General features: G+C 43.1%; 1 protein-coding gene across 2 annotated transcripts; it reads left to right on the top strand.

The window, feature by feature from the left end:
• The first annotated feature begins 6092 nt into the window (after window positions 1-6092).
• On the top strand, window positions 6093-18811 carry LOC134205343 (uncharacterized). 2 transcript variants are annotated; one of them, XM_062680521.1, is made up of 6 exons: window positions 6093-6211; window positions 6417-7139; window positions 7199-7429; window positions 17282-17426; window positions 17486-17844; window positions 17910-18811. In XM_062680521.1, exons 2-6 carry the CDS (start codon window positions 7070-7072, stop codon window positions 18005-18007), a joined length of 903 nt encoding a protein of 300 aa, XP_062536505.1. In that variant the 5' UTR covers window positions 6093-6211; window positions 6417-7069; the 3' UTR covers window positions 18008-18811. The 2 variants fall into 2 exon arrangements, with proteins under 2 accessions (XP_062536505.1, XP_062536504.1); XM_062680520.1 differs by having other exon boundaries at window positions 6124-6299.
• Window positions 18812-18848: the final 37 nt, after the last annotated feature.

Genomic DNA, 18848 nt, shown 5'->3' with positions numbered 1-18848 from the left:
ATGCGCCACGTTTCACTTTGTAGATCCACCTACAACCAACCGCTTTACGTCCCTTTGGTAATTCCGATAGCTCCCATGTTCCATTTTTGATGTGGGACTCGATCTCCTCCTCCATGGCGGCACGCCACTCTGCTTCGTCGGGACATGACAGAGCTTCTTGCAAAGTATGTGGTTCCTCGTCACCGGCAGCACGAACTTGAAAAATTTCTTCCAGGAGACGCCGTGGAGGAATACCTTTATTGATGCGCGATGAACGACGAAGTTGTCCTACTTCTGCTGAATTGTTGTTATCCGGATCGTTGTCATCCATTTCATTCTCCGGATTCGAATCTACTTCCGGTAAATTCACGCTTTGTTCTTCAACATTTTCTTCTTCTTCAGACACAGGCAGCTGAATATGCTTCACTTTTCCAGTTTCAGAGTCATTAGGCTTGTCACAATCCTCACTACAACCACTCGTATACTCAAGGAATTTTGCATCCCTACTCACGGTAATACGGTTTGTTGCGAGGTCAAGGAAGCGATACGCTTTCCTTCCTTCGGCATATCCGACAAATATCATTTTTCTTGCTTTGGGGTCTAGCTTTTGTCGTTTTACATCTGGTATATGCACGTACGCTTCGGCTCCGAACACTTGAAGGATCGAATAGTTTGGTTTCTTACCCCACCAGCGTTCGAACGGCGTCACATCAATCGCAGCAGTCGGTGACATATTCAGAAGAAAATTTGCAGTTGTCACAGCTTCTCCCCAATACTGTTTTGGCAAACGGGCTTCCGACAAAAGACATCGCATCATTTCCTGCAAAGTGCGATTCTTCCGTTCCGCAGTACCATTTTGTTGAGGGCTGTAAGGCGCAGTCTGTTCCAACAAAATTCCATTGTCAGCCAAGAATTTCTTCAGAGAAGTACCAGAATATTCACCTCCTCCATCCGAGCGTAAAATCTTGGGCAGCCGCCCGAACTGATTTTGCAGCATTTTTGCATATTCTACTATTTTTCCAGCAGCCTCCGATTTATTAGTCAGCAGGTACACAACACAATACCGGCTGTAATCATCCACCATAGTCATCAGGTAACGATTCCCGCGTGGCGTTGCCACCTCCAAGGGTCCACATAAATCAGTATGGACGAGATCTCCCACAGCATTCGATATTGATCCAGACTTCTTAGGAAACGGTGCTCGAGCCATTTTATTTTCGTAGCATACAACGCACTCGGATTTAACCAAACACTTTTCTAATTTCAGTCCAATCCCCAGGTCATTCCGAACGATTTTCTCAATCGCGTGTTCATCTCGATGACCGAGACGACGATGCCATGCATGGATGCAATCATTATTGTGACCCACAGCCGCCGAATATGCCTTCTGTGCTGATGTCTTCAGGCGATACAAGTTACCACATCTTTCAGCACGGAGTATGATGTTACCTTCCTTTACTATTTCACAGTCAGTTTGACTAAACTTCACGGAACAACCTTCATCGGTCAGCCTACTTACCGACAGTAGATTACCGATCAACGCCGGTACATGGTAAACCTGCTTGATTGCCACAGGAACAGTCTTACCACATCCATCCAGCGAACGGAACCGGCTCAAACCTACTCCCACTGCAGCGATCTTATTTCCATTAGCGAGGCCAATCGTTGTGCTAATTTGCTTGACATTTTCCAGGAGCGATGCGTCACTGGTCATATGCGATGTTGCCCCCGAGTCAAGGCACCACACCACGTCGCCAGATTCGCCACCGGGTAACCCCGTGGCCAGACACACTTCATCAGCTTCTTCTTCGTCAATCACTACGTTTGCCTTCTGGCCACATGCACTTTCCTTCTCTTTCTTCTTCCGATCATATACCAATTTCCGGCAGTCTCTCCGAAAGTGTCCTTCTTTGCCGCAGTAGTGGCACACTTTTTCTTTCTTCTTCTTTTCTTGTTTGTATACACTCACTTCCATCTTCATTGCTTGTTCGTTCCCAACACCGGCATTTTCGCACGACTTTTCCATCCGCTTTCTCCACTCGTCCAGCAATTTTCCTTTCACGAACTCCAATTGCAAGTCAGCTTCTGGTCTGCTTTCTAGTGCTGTGATCAAGCCGTCGTAAGATTCGTTCAGACTCGACAGGATGATAGCTACCAGCCAATAATCTTTCAGGGGATCTCCCATATTGGACAATCTGTTTGCCAGCTGAGTAATTTTAGCCAAGTGATCCGCCATGCTCCCATTATCCGGTAAATGCATCCGAAATAATTTTCGCAGAACGTGTATTTTTGTAGCAAGCGATGATCGAGCATGATAATTTTTCAATGACAGCCACATTTCATGTGCAGTTGAAGCATGTAAAACATGGCATGTTTGGCTGTCATCAATTGATAGTCCGATTAGAGCACGAGCCTTGCCATCCTTATACTGCCAAGAGGAAGTTGGCGCTTGCGGCGGAAGTTCATCGATTACATTTTTCAATCCTTCTTTCAGCAGGACAAGCTCCATGCGGAACTTCCAGAGCTCGTAGTTAAAGTCGTTCAACTTATCTACGCCCAAGCTCATGTTCGCCGCCATGTTGCTTTGCAATGAAAAAACGATGACACGCCGAAGAAACAATTTTTCGCGATACACTTCAACCCGATTACTACTCCAAACCGTCCGCGATACTCATACGTGCACTCGCGACGCTGGTCCCATAACCTGTTGGGCAAAATCGAACAGTAAGTTAATAAAAAACGAGAATTCACTAAGAGCGTTTTTATTATGATCTGTAGTTCGTTTTTGTACAGTCGCGAATGATCGATAAAGGAAACGGAAATACATTTATAAAGGCGAAAAAAGGTACACGGTTGATTTCTCTCGCAGCGTCAAGTGAAGTTGTCGTTAATGATGGGACGTACTCTATCGGCAGGTGGTGTAATCTAACAAAACAAAAGTTGAAAAAATGCTTCACATGTGAACCGGTCTGAAAAATTCACCCGCTGTTCGTTCAAAATCGGGGGAATGTTAGCCCAATCTTGAAAAACCACACTTTTTAAATATTTTGTTTCAAATTTAAAAAATACTTAGAGGGTTATGGGTTCTCTGGAAAAGTTGACTTAAAATAATAAATCGATTGAGCAAGTTAAAAACTTCGGCGAGATAGGTCAATTAGCTACTGGTGAAATGCCAATAAGCGAGTAATATGGCTTACGAAGTTTCAGAGCGATCATTTTTCCAAGATCCGTAATTTCATTTCCGCCATGAACAAAGCATCATCCGACTTATACATAGAGCTTCATTCAAAAATAGTCAATAGTTTCAAAATAGTTGAAAATAGTGACTTTTTGCGAGAAAAAGTTACTTTAGTGACTTGAGGTCAAAAAAAGAAACTTTTTAGTGACTTGCCCGAAAAAAGTGACCAAGTCACTAAAAAGTGACCCGCTACCAGGCCTGCATAAGGCACAATGCTGCACGAACCCTCCCAATTGTTTGATTTGTTCCAGCAAAGCTGTGAACAGCAAGCACTCCATGGGGGGTTCGATGTGCCCGGCGTTTAAGCGTGCTGCAAAATCAAAGTGCAGGTAACGCAGCTGGCTTGCTCGGCCTCGCCCGAGTGTTTGGTGTGCGCAGGTTTAGAGGAAACGGCGGAACACGTGTTGTTCGTGTGCTCACGTTTTCGCGCAATGCGTGACCACATGCTTGCCACATGTGGTCTGGACACTACCCCGGACAACCTAGTTCGGAGGATGTGCAAAGATGAAGTTGGCTGGAACGCCGTTTTATCGGCTATCGCCCAAATCGTCTCGGAGCTACACAGAAGGTGGCGCGTGGACTCAAGGATGGCTAGTTCAGGCGCAAATAAGAGGTGGTCCAAGGGATCGGAGTCGGCTTCATGGGTCATACCGGTGGTCATGCTCTGTGGTCGAACTCGATCCTTTTATCGAACAAGTGGCCGCGCGAAGAACAACATGGTATCGTCGCTTTCGCGGCGTCGGTCAACCGGGCGGGTTCCGAGCCCGAGGACGGAAAGGGGTCATCGTCAAGGCTGGGGCAGGCGTAGGCCTCGCGTCGGCAAGTCCCTCTGTGTGCTGGCGGCCCTATCGCAGAAAGGTCAATTTGGGGTGTACGCGGCATCATCATTCTTGATACCAGTCGTGCAGAGGAAGGCAGGCGCGAAGTCGACCCTTCCCACCTTCCGAGGACATAGGGCGTGGTAAGGCCACCTGGAAAGCCGGCAACGCGCTGGCACGATACCATGGTGTTCTTCTAGAAAAGCGAGTTACGATGTTCGGTGCTGCAAGGACACGCAGCTAACCTCGAGGGTGCGTTGTGCACTGGCCCCCCTTTGAAGCATTACTTTCTGGTTGCACCGAAGGGACTATGGGCTTGGCGGCAATGGAAACGGTTTAGCGGGTCGGGAATGTAGTCCTGCCTCCCTCGGTGATCACTAACCCCGCACTTCCTGGTCAACCCAGGATGTCTGTTGAGCAGATTCCCCCTCCATTGTTTAGGAACAAAAAAAAAACACGAACAGACAGACATTTGTTCAGCTCGACGAGCTGAGTCGATTGGTATATGACATCATGTGTCTCCGAGACTTCTATAAAAAGTTCGATTTTGGAGTGAAATGATAGCCTTTCGGTACAACTTTGTCGTACGAGAAAGGCAAAAACATTTCCATAACCTTTTTGCGCAGAATCGAAGACGAAATTTCATTCAGCCTGGCTGCTTACCGGGCGCATCTTTAAAATTTCACCATTCATATGACTTCATCTACCTTTTCTTGATCATAGATTATGTCTTTACGAGTGGAATTCGTGACAATCTACATTTCAGCATCATCTATTGGTAAAGTATAGACAATGAATGTGTATTGCCTTATAATGTTACCTGATAGAACTTGTGATGCTACTGTGTTCGAATTATAGAGCCAATGTTAATATAAAAACGCTCCAAAATTATGACAGTCGTTCTTAGCATGTAAGTTCAATGAAAACAGTCAAAATGATGACTGTAATGAAGGCCAATAAAATTTGCTTAAATTTACACTGTTAATCGCTAAAAAATACGTTGCTTTCCGATTTATTTCATGTATACTTAACCATAGAAAAGTATAACGATAATTGTCAGTTATTTTTAGACATATTTATTCTTTATTTATTTTTTTGTTTTTCCTGAACGGAATTAGGCGTTGATTGGAATAAGGACACAGAACGGTTTTCTTCCTTAAGTAGGTCATCAGGATCGTGGCCAATGTGATAGGATTGATCTCGAGTAGCCAAGCAAATGTAGGAACACAGTCGTTAGATGTTATACGAATTTAGGAAATATTTATTTCGAAGCACCTCCGGAACGTGGACTGTATGGGCATATTGGATCTAAGTGGCCCAAGACATACCATCACTGCATTGTAAAATCATGAAGTGTGATGTATCACTCGTCCATTTTTAACCAAATTAAACAATGACCATTCTGTAAGTCCCCCGGATTGTGACCGAATCGAACCTAAGTGGCCCAGGAGATCTTACAATATCGTTTTAATTATTGGTTTGTAAAATCATGAAGATTGAGGTGTCACATGACCTGTTTTGACTTTAATTTCTTGATCCAGGAGGCAACTGACACCAACGTAATGCGGAATAATTCTGGAACCGTACTGTAGACTGACTACAAACCATGAATTGGGAAACATTCGGATGGAATGCAAGTTGTTGCGAAGGAATAGGCTAAGAAATGTGTTTTTACGGCCATTTTTATTTTTGAATTACGGTCAGAAAAATGTTGATCAAGAGAAATCTTTTTTAAGCATGATAGCTCAGATCATTTCTTAACAACGACTGGTGGGAAGTTAATTTTTATTATTTGATTGATTTAATCGATGCTCGCACAGCGGTTATTTAATGGTTCCAAATTAACTGATTCATCTTTCGGGTCCCGGGCCATGCAAGCTGATTGTGTTTGAATATATAGTCCACGTTCGATGGGTGTGTGCTTGTTTGAATGTTCCCTCCATAAAGCAAAACCCACAATTACTCACCTTCAATGGCTTCAATCACTTGTAGGTGTTCTTATCTACGAAACTGATAATGAAGGTATGATAAATTCACATTCAAACTAAAGCCATAGGCGCGTCGACGACGTCGTTCCAGCAGCAGTTAACATGCTTTTTTTGGCGTCGCCAGTCATTGTTTAGAGTTTCAGCACACATTTGCATTTCACACAACTGCGAGAACCGAATTAGGAAGGGTATACGGTGTACAACGTGTTTTCAAACTTTATTTTTCCTTAGTGTCTTAATGTGCATACTTGCTCGGTATCGGTTTTCCTGATAGCCGTAAGCATTGGTCATTTTCAAAATCTTACCATAATGTTTTGAAAACTTGTATTGTAAAAATAAGCAGGTTTGAAATCGGAAATTATTTGATCCCCTTTACCATTTTCATTTTTGTAGGTTTCACTCAACTACTGAGAGTAGTAACGAGCTGCTCGATCATCATGTTTATGCCCAACCATTGCGTATTATGTTTCATTTGCACATAAAAAAATCATTCCATGTCGCATCCCCGCAACAACGCAACATCGACAGTCAATTAAGAACTTGAGGGAGCGCGAGCTTCGAACATGTGCGCGCTGCTGTCTAGAAGGAAGGAGACGCTCGAACGTGTTTTGATGGAGTGTATTTCGAGCGTTCACTGCGCGGCTGTTGTACGTTCCTCTAGTCTCTACACACTGGTTCTGGTTTCTCGGATGAGATCATAAGTTTATATAGTATTTCGATGTACGGAAAATAGTACATCATCGTTGCTTGAGTTTGATGGCCCATATGCAAAACGGCGTCATCGTCAGTCATCGAAAGTCGCGTCGGTCAATTGAAAGCATAGATCATCACGTATTGGTTCGGATGTGCACCCACCTTGCCGTTTGTGGATTGGAATGTCGGATAAAATAGTTTCAGAAAATAATCGAAGCGTGCTGAGATTAGCGAAAGCTAACCATCGTTGACGGACAATATGATCTGGATCAAATTGAATCTGCTTTGAGTACATCAAAATCAACTCGCAAACGATTTGAATCAGACCGAAGCACAGTTGTGATCAATCAGAAATGGCGGTGTTGATGTCCTATCATCGTTTGATCGAAAAGGATTCGCAACATGTGAGTTACTGTTGGAAAAGTAAGAACTAATTCGATTTATTCCCCCGACGATTATGTTAATCGTGATATCCTTTACAGTTTCCATTCTGATGGTGCTTGTGGTAGCGGTAGGATCCAGTCTCATAATAAGTTTCAGCCTTTATTCTTTGTGGGAAAGCTTTAGTTTAAATTGTTTTGTTGGAGCCAATTTGAGTTTCGTGATATCATCTAGTGAATCTGATCTTCTGCACATTGGTGACTTCATGCAATCAGAGCAAGATAGCGGTAATCTAAACAAGCTTCGTAACTCGACACCAGTGGATGATAAATGTAAGTAAATAATGGGTTTGTTAGTAATTGCAACGCTATACTTTTAAAATCTGACCTGTCTGTTGTTTTAGTTACCACATCAAATTAACCAGTGCTGCTACCCGTTTTAAATTAAATTTCTTTTGGAATTTTTGAGAAGAGGTTCGAAAAATTCTTTAAATATTTTGCCATGCTTTTTTAATATTCGTTTTTCTGTTTCTTCTTCTTTGCAACCTTAAGTTGCTAATATCCTGTCAAGAAGTTTAATCCCTCCCCTCGGTGATCTTGTTGCGATGGGTGGGTCTACGCCATTAGCCCTGAGATGGTAACCAAAAACATATCTAGTCGTGGTGGTATCACATGTTTACTATTTTTGTTTAAAGAGGCCTAAATGCTGGATTCACTGAATAGAAGTTTTAATAAAATTAAGTACGTGGTGAAAGTCTTATTTCGAAGAGCCATAATAAAAAATACCACACATTATAATGATGGTATACGAACAATCTTATAACTGCAATAATTGAAAAAACTCACTTATTTTTTACTAACGGCAACGGGTGGCCACTAAATAGCGGGAATGGAAAGAATGGCTCGGAAAGAAAACTACAAACAAGTACAGTTCAATCTGATATACGTTAGATAAAGAGTCTGCAAACTTAGATTAATGGAACATACACACGGTCAAGCAGTTTGACCAACATGGACTTCACCTCTTGTGTATTCAAACATCCATCAAGTTTTACCAACAGCGGCACGAACAATCAATTTTTTCGACCAACAATATCGAACGACCGTTTGATGAATATTATCGGACATAGTGTCATCAAACTACATATACTTACTTGATACTTAATGGGCTACAGCTCTTCGATGAACCTACACCGAATGGCATATCCTTCTCCACTGGACTCGATCTTGGGCCAATCGCTTCCAGTCGCCCTGAACATTGAGCGCCCTAAAGTCCTCTTCAACTGCAAAAAGCCATCGTGTACGCGGCCTTCCACGAAGCCTGCGGCCTCTTCCGGGTACTCTACTAAATATTGTCTTCGCTTGACGTTCTTCCGGCATACGAACAACGTGACCAGCCCACCGTAGTCTGCCGTGTTGTATAAGCTTAATAATATCCAGCCCTTTATACACCTGGTACAATTCGTGATTCATGCGACGCCGCCAGATACCGTTCTCCTGTTTACCGCCGAGTATTGTCCGCAGCATCTTACGCTCAAACACTCCGAAAGCTCTCCGATTAGCCTCCTTTAACGTCCATGTTTCATAGCCGTATAAAGCCACCGGAAGAATCGGAGTAGTATACAGCGCGAATTTTGTCTTAATTTGCAGACTACGGGACTTAATACTTAATCTGAATGACATGAAAATGGCTGCATGAATTATGTTCATTATTAATGTGAATATATTCTAATCTTCGACGTGTTTCAATGTATATCACGAGTAAAATTAAGAAAGTCGTGGAAACTGTTATTCAGATTTATATCGGAGTTTTGCATAACGCAGTTTTACTCATTTTCGCTTATTATGCGGAACAACGTCTGCCACTGGTCCGGTAGATACAGAATAGTTTATGCAACACACACCATCCGGAACATCAGCTGCCTTAAAGTCAGCGATATCTTAAAGTCAGCGTGTTTTGAACCCGAGTCTTTTCTCTCGCCGTTGAATCTGAGCAATGCGTAGTCGGATTTCACCTATTAAAGGATGATGGTCAGACGCGATTTCAGCAATGCGTTTATGTCGGATATCAAGAATGCTTCGCCTCCATTTTTGGCGGATGCAGATGTGTCGATTTGTCTATCGCGGGAAATCCACGATACTTTGTACACTGCTCAATGGCGAAAGAACGATTCCCCAATCACCATATCGTAATCCAAAACTTTTCGAGTCAATTGTCAACGAAAAGCTATTATTGTAAATTAAAAATAGAATCACTGACACGCAACACGGCTTTTCAAAGGTTGCTTGACCACAACAAATCTACTTCAATTCGTGGACTATTCATTGAATGCAATGGATAACGGCAACCATGTAGAAGTTCTATATACGGAATTATAAAATTTAATGGACACAAATCAAAACCAATTCATGTTACTTTGGAAGTTCCTCGAGGCACTCATTTGGACCCTGTGCTTTTTACCTTGACCCTAATGATATATCCTTCATTCTGAAAAATATTGAAGTGTTGATTTATGTCGATGATATGACGCTCTTTCTGGAAATAAGAAATGAAATCGAATCAATCGACGCTCTTTCTGGAAATAAGAAATGAAATCGAATCAATGTATTCGCAATGGAATAGACAAATTCTACATATGATGCAAGAAAAGCCTATTAGAACTGAATGTAAAGAAATGCAACTTAATATCATTTGGCAGAAAAAGAACAACACCAAACAGTTCAATCGCATTAGGAAATCAAAATGTGGAAAATGTGAAAGATTAACGGACTTAGGAGTTATCTTAGACTTCAAGCTTTCTTTCGTAGACCACTACGACACACTCATTCACAGGGCTAATAACATGCTAGGGTTCATGAAGCGTTTCTGCTATAACTTTCATGACTCATAACACTTTTTGTCGCTTATATTGGATCAATAATGAAATACTGCAGTATTGTATGGTCTCCTTTCTCAATCACGCACGAGAAGAGATTTAAATCTATACAAAAGCAATTTTCACTACACCCAGGTTTTCACTACACCCAATGAGTTAACCCCACGAAAAAAATCACAAAAAATCAAAGAAAATTCAGGGGGCTATTTAAAAAGCTGTGAAAGTTTAGGTTAACCGAGAAATTAATGAATTCCAACCGCGTAAATAAAACCTGGGTGTATTTGCTTTTCTTAAATTACATACAGACTTGAAAAGAGCGGCGTGAAATAGCAATGGTTTCATTTGTGAATGATATTGTTTCGCAACGTATTGATTCACCTGAAATCTTATCAAAATTAAACTTTTATGTTCCTTCAAGGCAACTACGAAATCGTACCTTATCCATAACAAACTATCATCGAACAAATTATGCCAAATTTGGACCTTTAAATCGACCAACCAACAACCAACACTGCCAAATTATTCAACTATTCTATTCTTGTTAGCCACGAACATAGTAGTCAATGATTACCACCAGTCGCGACCCTAGCAACTAGTTAAGCCATAGCAACTTGATAATCAACAAATGTGAAAATTTATTACTTTGTACCCAACCATCCTAGAATAAAATCGTATTTTAAAGTACAACATTTTGGCGACGAGGATTTTTTTCAAGAATTCAACGCTTTGGAGGAAGAGCTGCAGTTCTCAAGATGCCTGGATCCGGCGACTTTCAAGTAATCTACCAGCAAATCCTGCGGCAGAATCAAGCGATGGCGGAGCAAAACACCCGGCTGATGGAGATGATGGAACGTTTCGGCAATCAAGAAAACGTTTCCAATCGGTCGGCGGGCAGCCCGGAGTTCATCATCGAATCTCTGGCCTCCAACATCCGGGAGTTCGTCTACGATCCAGACAACGGGCTCGTTTTCGACCGGTGGTACCGGAAGTACGAAGACCTTTTCCTCAAGGACGGAGCGAAGTTGGACGATGCGGCGAAAGTGCGGTTGCTGTTGAGAAGCCTCAGCGTGACGGTGCACGACAAGTACGTCAACTTCGTGCTCCCAAAGCACCCCCGTGAGTACTCGTTGGATGAGACGTTGAAGAAGCTGACAGAGCTGTTCAGCGTCCGAATCTCCCTGTTCAGCAAGCGGTACCAGTGCTTCCAGCTAACGAAGCACGACGCGGACGACTTTCTAACGTACGCTGGGACGGTCAACCGATGCTGTGAAGACTTCGAGCTCACTCATCACGGAGTGCCAACGTCTGCAAAACCTCAAGCACGACACGGCCATGGTGAAACACAAGAAATCGGTGAGTACAATCTGTGCAGTCAAGCAGAACAAGCCTCCACCGATGACACCGAGTTCCAAAGAATAGAAGAAGACGAAGTCCGAAGGTCCAAAAACACCCTGCTGGCAGTGTGGCGAAATGCACTACGTCCGGGACTGCACATACACGAAGCACGTTTGTCGGGACTGCAAGCAAACCGGCCACAAAGAAGGGTATTGTGGCAGCTACACATCGAAGGCGGCACTCAAGAAGAAGAAGCACGTGAACGGAATTTTCTCCATCAACCAGGTCAGCTGCACTTCTAGACGGAAGTTCCTAACGGTGGATATCAACGGGTCTCAAGTCACTCTGCAGTTGGACACCGCGTCCGACATCACTATCGTTTCGAAAAGGCAGTGGAAGAAGAACCTGGGCTCACCAACGCTGACTCCCACAACACGGACTGTCCGGACTGCGTCGGGTGACGCTTTTCATCTACTTGGTGAACTCCGATACCCAATCAAACTCGGAGGTGTCACCAAAACCGCAACTTTCTACGTGACCAACAACAGCATCAACCTGATCGGTCTGGACTGGATCGAGCTGTTCAAGCTGTGGGACACTACGCTATCTGCAATCTGCAACCAGGTCCACGTTGCCGATGGTCAAGTCAATCAAATCCAAGTGTACAAAGCTGCGTATCCCGAAGTGTTCAAGAACGGCTTCGGACACTGCAAGAAGATGAAGGTCCGACACTATATCAAGCCCGATGCCAAACCTGTTTTCAAGCCGAAGCGCCCAGTTCCTTTCACGTCCATGGAGAAGATCGATGTGGAGCTGGACCGACTTCAATCGCTGAGCATCATCACGCCTGTCGATTTATCGCAGTGGACGGCTCCGATCGTCGTAGTGAAGAAGCCCGGAGGAAAAGTACGTATCTGTGCCGATTACTCAACTGGACTGAACGCTGCCCTGGAGCCCAACCATTACCCGCTACCGGTCCCTGATGACATCTTTACCAAGCTCAATGTGTGCCGGTATTTCAGCGTCATCGACCTGAGTGACGCCTATCTTCAAGTGGAAGTTTATTTATTTATTTATTTATTGCTATTTATTCCATCTGGCTTGAAGCCTTAACCCTTAAATGGGCAATGTTGTTTTTAAAACAACAAACCGAAAATGTTAATGATGTCAATGGTTCAAAAATTTCAAAATATTTCTGACGATTTCTAAAAAAATCGCCTTGCGCCTTTAAGGGTTAATGAATTTTTTTTTTTTTTTTTTTATGAGGGAAAAAGCCAGTTTGAGTTGACATTGTTGGCCATGCTCAAATTGGCGTAAAAACCTCATATCTTTTCTTGAACGAATTTAACATGCAGTGCACAAATATACAAACAACACATTCTAAATAAAACATAGCATTCTGAAACAATTATTTCTCTACTAACAACAAAAACTTATTACTAACGATGATTGTTACGAAGTTGAACTAATAACTCTCTTCTAATTTTATTCCGGAAAATGGTGGACGAGATGCCGTTGAAATCGAACAGTGCGTAGAACTCGTTGAAGCGTGCTGAGATAAACCGTATGGGGTCGTGCATGCCATAATTGTATGATCGACCTTCTAACTGGAGTATGTTCCTGGATCGGAGTGTCCGCCCCGGAGCATAGAAGTTCAGTTGATTCAGGATTTCAGGGCAGTCGGTCTCGTCGGTTAAAATTTTTGCAACGAACACCGCCTGAGTGATAGATCGCCTTTGTTCGAGGGTCTCTAGACCGAGCAACTGGCAGCGTTCTGCATAAGGAGGGAGGTTTGTTGTATCATTCCATGGAAGATTACGTAAGGCATACCGAACAAATCTTCTTTGAAAGGCCTCTAATCTTGTAATCCAGGAAGAATGGTATGGACACCAGATTACCGAGCCGAATTCTAATATTGACCGAACAAGTGAGCAATATAGAGCCTTAAGGCAAAGAGGATCATGAAACTCGTCAGCAATTTTAAAAATAAAACCAAGTTGTCTGTTGGCTCTTCCGACGATATCTACATAATGCTGCTTGAAGGACAAACTGGAATCCAGAATTATACCCAGGTCACATACACTGCTGGTACGCTGCAGATTTGTATCATGCATCACGTATTGGTAGAGTATTGGGGTCTTTTTGTGGTGGAAGGTAATAACATTACACTTGTGTATACTCAGTGTTAGGAAATTTGTAGAACACCATTCCTCGAACTTTTTTACCAGATTCTGGAGTAGTAGGCAATCTTGGATACAGCGTATAATCATGAAGATTTTGACGTCGTCAGCATAAAAATAACGGAATCCTGGTGGAATAGTGAATCCGACATCATTCATGAATATGGAAAACCGTAAGGGTCCTAGGTTACTGCCTTGGGGTACACCTGATGGGTTCGTGAATTCAAACGACTTAGCTGTGCCGATTTCAACGCAGAGCGTGCGGTTGCTGAGGTAGTATTTGAACCAACGAATTAGTAATTCAGACACTCCGAGCTTATTCAGCTTAGCCAGCAGAATTTGTTGATCGACACGATCAAATGCAGCCTTGAGATCCGTGTATATCACATCGACCTGTGCTCCGGAGTCCATACTTCGAAGACAAGTAGACGTGAATGGAATGAGGTTTGTGGATGTCGATCTCCTTGGATAAAAGCCGTGTTGGTCAGATGATATGTAGTGTTTGCTGGCTGCGAATAATGAGTCGTTGACAATGACTTCAAGTACTTTGGAACAAGCACAAAGTGAAGTTATTCCACGATAATTTTCAATGTTGCGTTTATCCCCTTTTTTTATGAATCGGAAACATTAGAGTGGCCCAAGCTTATATGGAAAAAGTGAAAAGTCTGGAATTTCAAACCTTGCACCCTTAAATGACAGTTTGGGGGTCCCAGAAGCTCCCCTGAAAATTTCAGCCCTTTTGGTCCAGTGGTTGGCGTGCGCAAATGGCTCAAAGTTTGTATGGGAAAAGTGATCCAAATGTATGGCGAAACGCAACCGTTTCAGTTTTTTGCTTCTAGGTGGCACTGTAGTCGATGGATTTCTGTTGTGACAAAATGGACAAAAAGAATTTGTTGAAAGTAGAGATAAAATCATTCATTTTTGGTAGTGAATGATTGTGCTGAAAGAGGAGTTAAACTAGTTCAAGATTTTTGTGGAAAACTGACAAAAAATGAAGAACAGCTTCAATATCTTCTTAAAGTTGTTCAACAGCATAGGCAAAATTTTCCAGGTTGCACTCGCTCTGTTATAAAGGAAGGCCTAGCAGTTGAAATAAATAATTAATATAGGCATAAGTGTTGTTTGTTGATAACTTTGTAGTTTTATACAGTTAATAAATTATGCTATAAACATTAAAACTGTTGTTTGAAAAATATATAACTTATATAATATCCCAGGTCTCTCTGTCTTTCTGTTCTTCTGTCCCTCTGTCTGTAACGATTATACTATAACTATATCGTTCTAAAATAGATGCAACAGGCATCACGATGTCCGAAAACAACTCGTTACAAATATTTAATGAATTTTGTCTCCCCTTAAAAACTTCATCTCGTTGGCTTCAGTGGTAAGTCACCCCCTCCCTCTCTAGCTACACTACTGTACAGAATACGGAAAGTATAAAAATCGGATCGGATAAAAATTCGCGAGATTGCGTGATAATCATGCATTCAATTTCGCACGGCACCGAATACGCCTGCATCGCCGCCGCAATGGTCGGTGGTACCTTGCTCTCATTTTAAACACCCCTGGGGGACACGCTCGACACCCTCGACTTTGGATGCTTATAACTTGGCCAATTTTAAAGGGATTTACATCCGGTCTTCACCAGTCGCTTCCTTATATAAAAAAGGTTCTACATTTTGTCCACAACAGAAGTCCGTCGACTACAGCGCCACCTAGAAGCAAAAAACTGAAACGGTTGCGTTTCGTCATACATTTGGATCACTTTTCCCATACAAACTTTGAGCCATTTGCGCACGCCAACCACTGGACCGAATGAGCTGAAATTTTCAGGGGAGCTTCTGGAACCCCCAAACTGTCATTTAAGGGTGCAAGGTTTGAAATTCAGGATTTCATGCATTTTGGGCCAGTCAAGGCCGGATTTAGAGGGGGGCCGAGGGGGCCGTGGCCCCGGGCCCCCACAAATCTTTTGTACCAAAACCAACCTTTTTTGTACATTTTGGGGCCCCCACAAGCTGTCGGCCCCGGGGCCCCCTTCCGGCTAAATCCGGCCCTGGGGCCAGTCTACGGAAACATGTACGATGATTTCCACCCCTTTGGGAATACACCCTGTTCCAGGGACAGGTTGAATATTTTTGTCAAAGGATGGATCAGTGACCGAGTTCCTCGACGAGGTGTTTGCCCGTTTTGGCGTTCCCAACGTCATAGTCTCCGACAATGGAACGCAGTTCACGTCAGAACAGTTCGCGGTTTTATGCAGGAAGAACGGCATTCAACATTTCCGGACATCGCCGTATCACCCACAGTCCAATGGCCAGGCGGAGAGATTTGTGGACACCTTCAAAAGGCCGTTGCGCAAAATCAACGAGGGGGAAAGTATCTCGGAATCGTTCCAGACGTTCCTCCAGGTCTACCGAACCACTCCCAGTCGTGTTCTGAATGGCAGAACTCCTTCGCAGCTGATGCTTGGTCGAAACATCACGACGGTTCTCGATTTCCTGCATCACCAACAATCGAAGCCAGTGGTTCTCAATCAACGCCAAGACGAACAGTTCAACCGGAAGCATGGCGCAACTCCTCGTGGCTTCCGAAAAGGCGACATGGTCTACGCCAAGGTCTACCGCAGCAACACCAAGTGGCAGTGGGCATCCGGCGTAATCATCGAGGTCATCGGACGGGTCAACCACAACGTGCTACTGGACGATTGGCATGGACGGAAGAAGCTCATCAGATCGCACTCCAACCAGCTCAAGCATCGTTCCAGTGAAGCAGCAACCGGCGCAGCAGATTCCACACCACTGGTGGACATGTTTGGAATTCAATCTCCTGGACCAGCAGTACAGCCCGCTCAACAAGGTCAAGCCGAGCAGGAACCACTTCCTGTTACATCAACCTCCAACGTCCGATCCCAGGTCCAGCCACGAACCGAGGTGCAAGTAATGCCAGCGATTTCCAACCAAGAAGTCGAAGCAGGTTCCAGTCAACTCGATGATGTTCCCGAACGCGGTCGCATCCAGACCAACCAACCAGAACCAGAGCATGAAGAAGATAACCAGCCACCTATAGATCCCGTTCCAGAACCACCATCGGTCCGCCCACATAGAGTGATCCGGATGCCGTCCAGATTCGAGCCGTACCTGTTCTGGAAATAAGAAGGGAGGAATGTTAGCCACGAACATAGTAGTCAATGATTACCACCTCGACGATCACTTAACAGATTTAAACCAATAAGTCGGCAGCGTGCTTCATAGCTGGGTAAATTATTTGGGTCATTCCAAGAAAGACAACGTAGAGTGAAACGAACGAATTTGGGCTGTATTGCTTCTATTTGCATCATGCTGTTTTGGTAAAAAGGAGCCCAGACAACTGATAAATATTATAGTAATGAGCTCACTAAAGCACAATAGAGCGATTTTATACATTGGATATTATTGAAGTGCTTTGTTATGCGAAAAATAAATTCTTGGCATATCAAGATAAGAGTGATTGCCAGAACCGGCCTCTTGAGGTACGCCAGATCTTCTTCAAAATCGTGATTGATCGCCAAACAAGGGAAAGGAAATAGAAGTCATGTTCAGATTGATTAATATTGTCGGTTAAGCCCCAGTCATCAGTTGCGGCAGGACGTTGGAAGTCTAAGTACGATTGAAAAGGGATAGACATCGAGACCGATATGCTTACCCGTGGTGTAATTTGGTGTAATTTTTGTTCTGAATTAAAACTTTAACTTTGCAGGAGTATTCATTAAGATGTTGCCATTTTGTTTAATATACTGACATAGGGCTTCATTCCAGATATTATTCACGAATACAGCAGCAAATGGAGCAACCCAGATTATTGCGAGTATCTCGTGTACACTCCACTGTTTCACGCTTTGATTGGAGTTATTTGGATGGCCTTATTCGTGACGCACGGTCATGGCGGAGAAGGTGTTGGCAGGTATTCATGATTTTTTGCAATCCATTAATTCTAGCGAATTTATAAAAAAAATCTTCCAGTATTATACCTAGGCCATGGAGAATCGTCATTCCATCATTGGTCTTCTTCCTCATATGTGGAATATCTGCATTTATCTGTGCTAGTCTAACGACCAGTGGTTTAACCGAATTTTGTAAGGAGTTCAACAAAATAATTTCCACCGGAGGAACTGAATGCGCCCGAATGATTAGCTATTTCTCGATGAATGAAGCGAATGATCTGGTACTGCCGGATAAAAACTACTACCTGGTGGCAGCGTTCCCCTGGATTTGGGCAATCAGCTACGTATGCGGAGCACTAATCATAGTGTTACGCATCATTCTGGTTGTGGATTTCGAGTTGATTCGAATCGTGGTTTCCACCATTGAGAGTGACATGGGTAAGATGGACGTAGCAGATGTTTTCAAATGACTTAAAACTGATAAAATATCATTCAAATTTTAGAATCATTACAAAGCGATCAGCAGGAAAATGTTCAAATGATAAACGAAGCAACGCAACTTGGAACGAATGCCAGTAGCTCAGTAGAATTAAGAGTTTGATGTTTGAAATTCTGTATACATGTTTTCAATACTAATATTGTGATAAATGATTTTGTAAACCTCTTTAGGTAGTAAGATTTTACAGCTCAGTTTTATTACCCTTCAACGACAGTATACTGAACTTATTCATATCATATTCGAAAAAATCAGACTAACAGACTGAGACAGCTTGAGGAGTCAATCGTCAGTGAATACCAGGCAAGTTTTCTTATGGGCTGGTCAACGACGGGTCAGATGTTTAGTTAGTGGATAATGCTTGATAAATTCCGGAAGTATAACGGAAGTATAAGACTCACCATCTGTTCATTGATTTCAAAGCAGTGTACAGTTCAGTGGAAAGAAATGAGCTGTGATAGATAACATCTTAACATGGTTTTCCAGCGAAACTGATTAGGCTGATACGTGCAAGGCTTGATGGTTCAACCTCGTTAGAGACCTAGATGTATAGAAGCAGGATGATGCACTTTCGAATTTATGGTTCAACATTGCACTCGAGGGCGCCATTAGGAGATCTGGTATGCAGAGGAAGGACACTATCATCCCACGGTCCTTAGCTTTGCGGACAACATCAATCTTATTGGAATCGATCGCAAGGCAGTAATGGAAGCTTTTCTCCCACTCCCACAGAAGACGGATACGGTGAGGATAGGCTCAACGGTCAGCTCTGCCAATATAAATTACATGGTTGCGATTAGAGATAGAGTTAGACCTAGTGATGTTGGTGCTGAGGTAGTGCTTGGTGGGAAAGTGTTTGAAGTTGTTGAAGAATTTACAACCTGTATGTAGTGTACAAAGAAAAAATATTGAGATTCATATAAAATACGATTGACTTCAACAATAA

This window comes from Armigeres subalbatus, chromosome 1, assembly GCF_024139115.2.
Source record: "Armigeres subalbatus isolate Guangzhou_Male chromosome 1, GZ_Asu_2, whole genome shotgun sequence".
Taxonomy (NCBI): domain Eukaryota; kingdom Metazoa; phylum Arthropoda; class Insecta; order Diptera; family Culicidae; genus Armigeres; species Armigeres subalbatus.
Note: the sequence above shows the minus strand (reverse complement) of the source record. Positions and strands in the feature narration are given on the sequence as shown.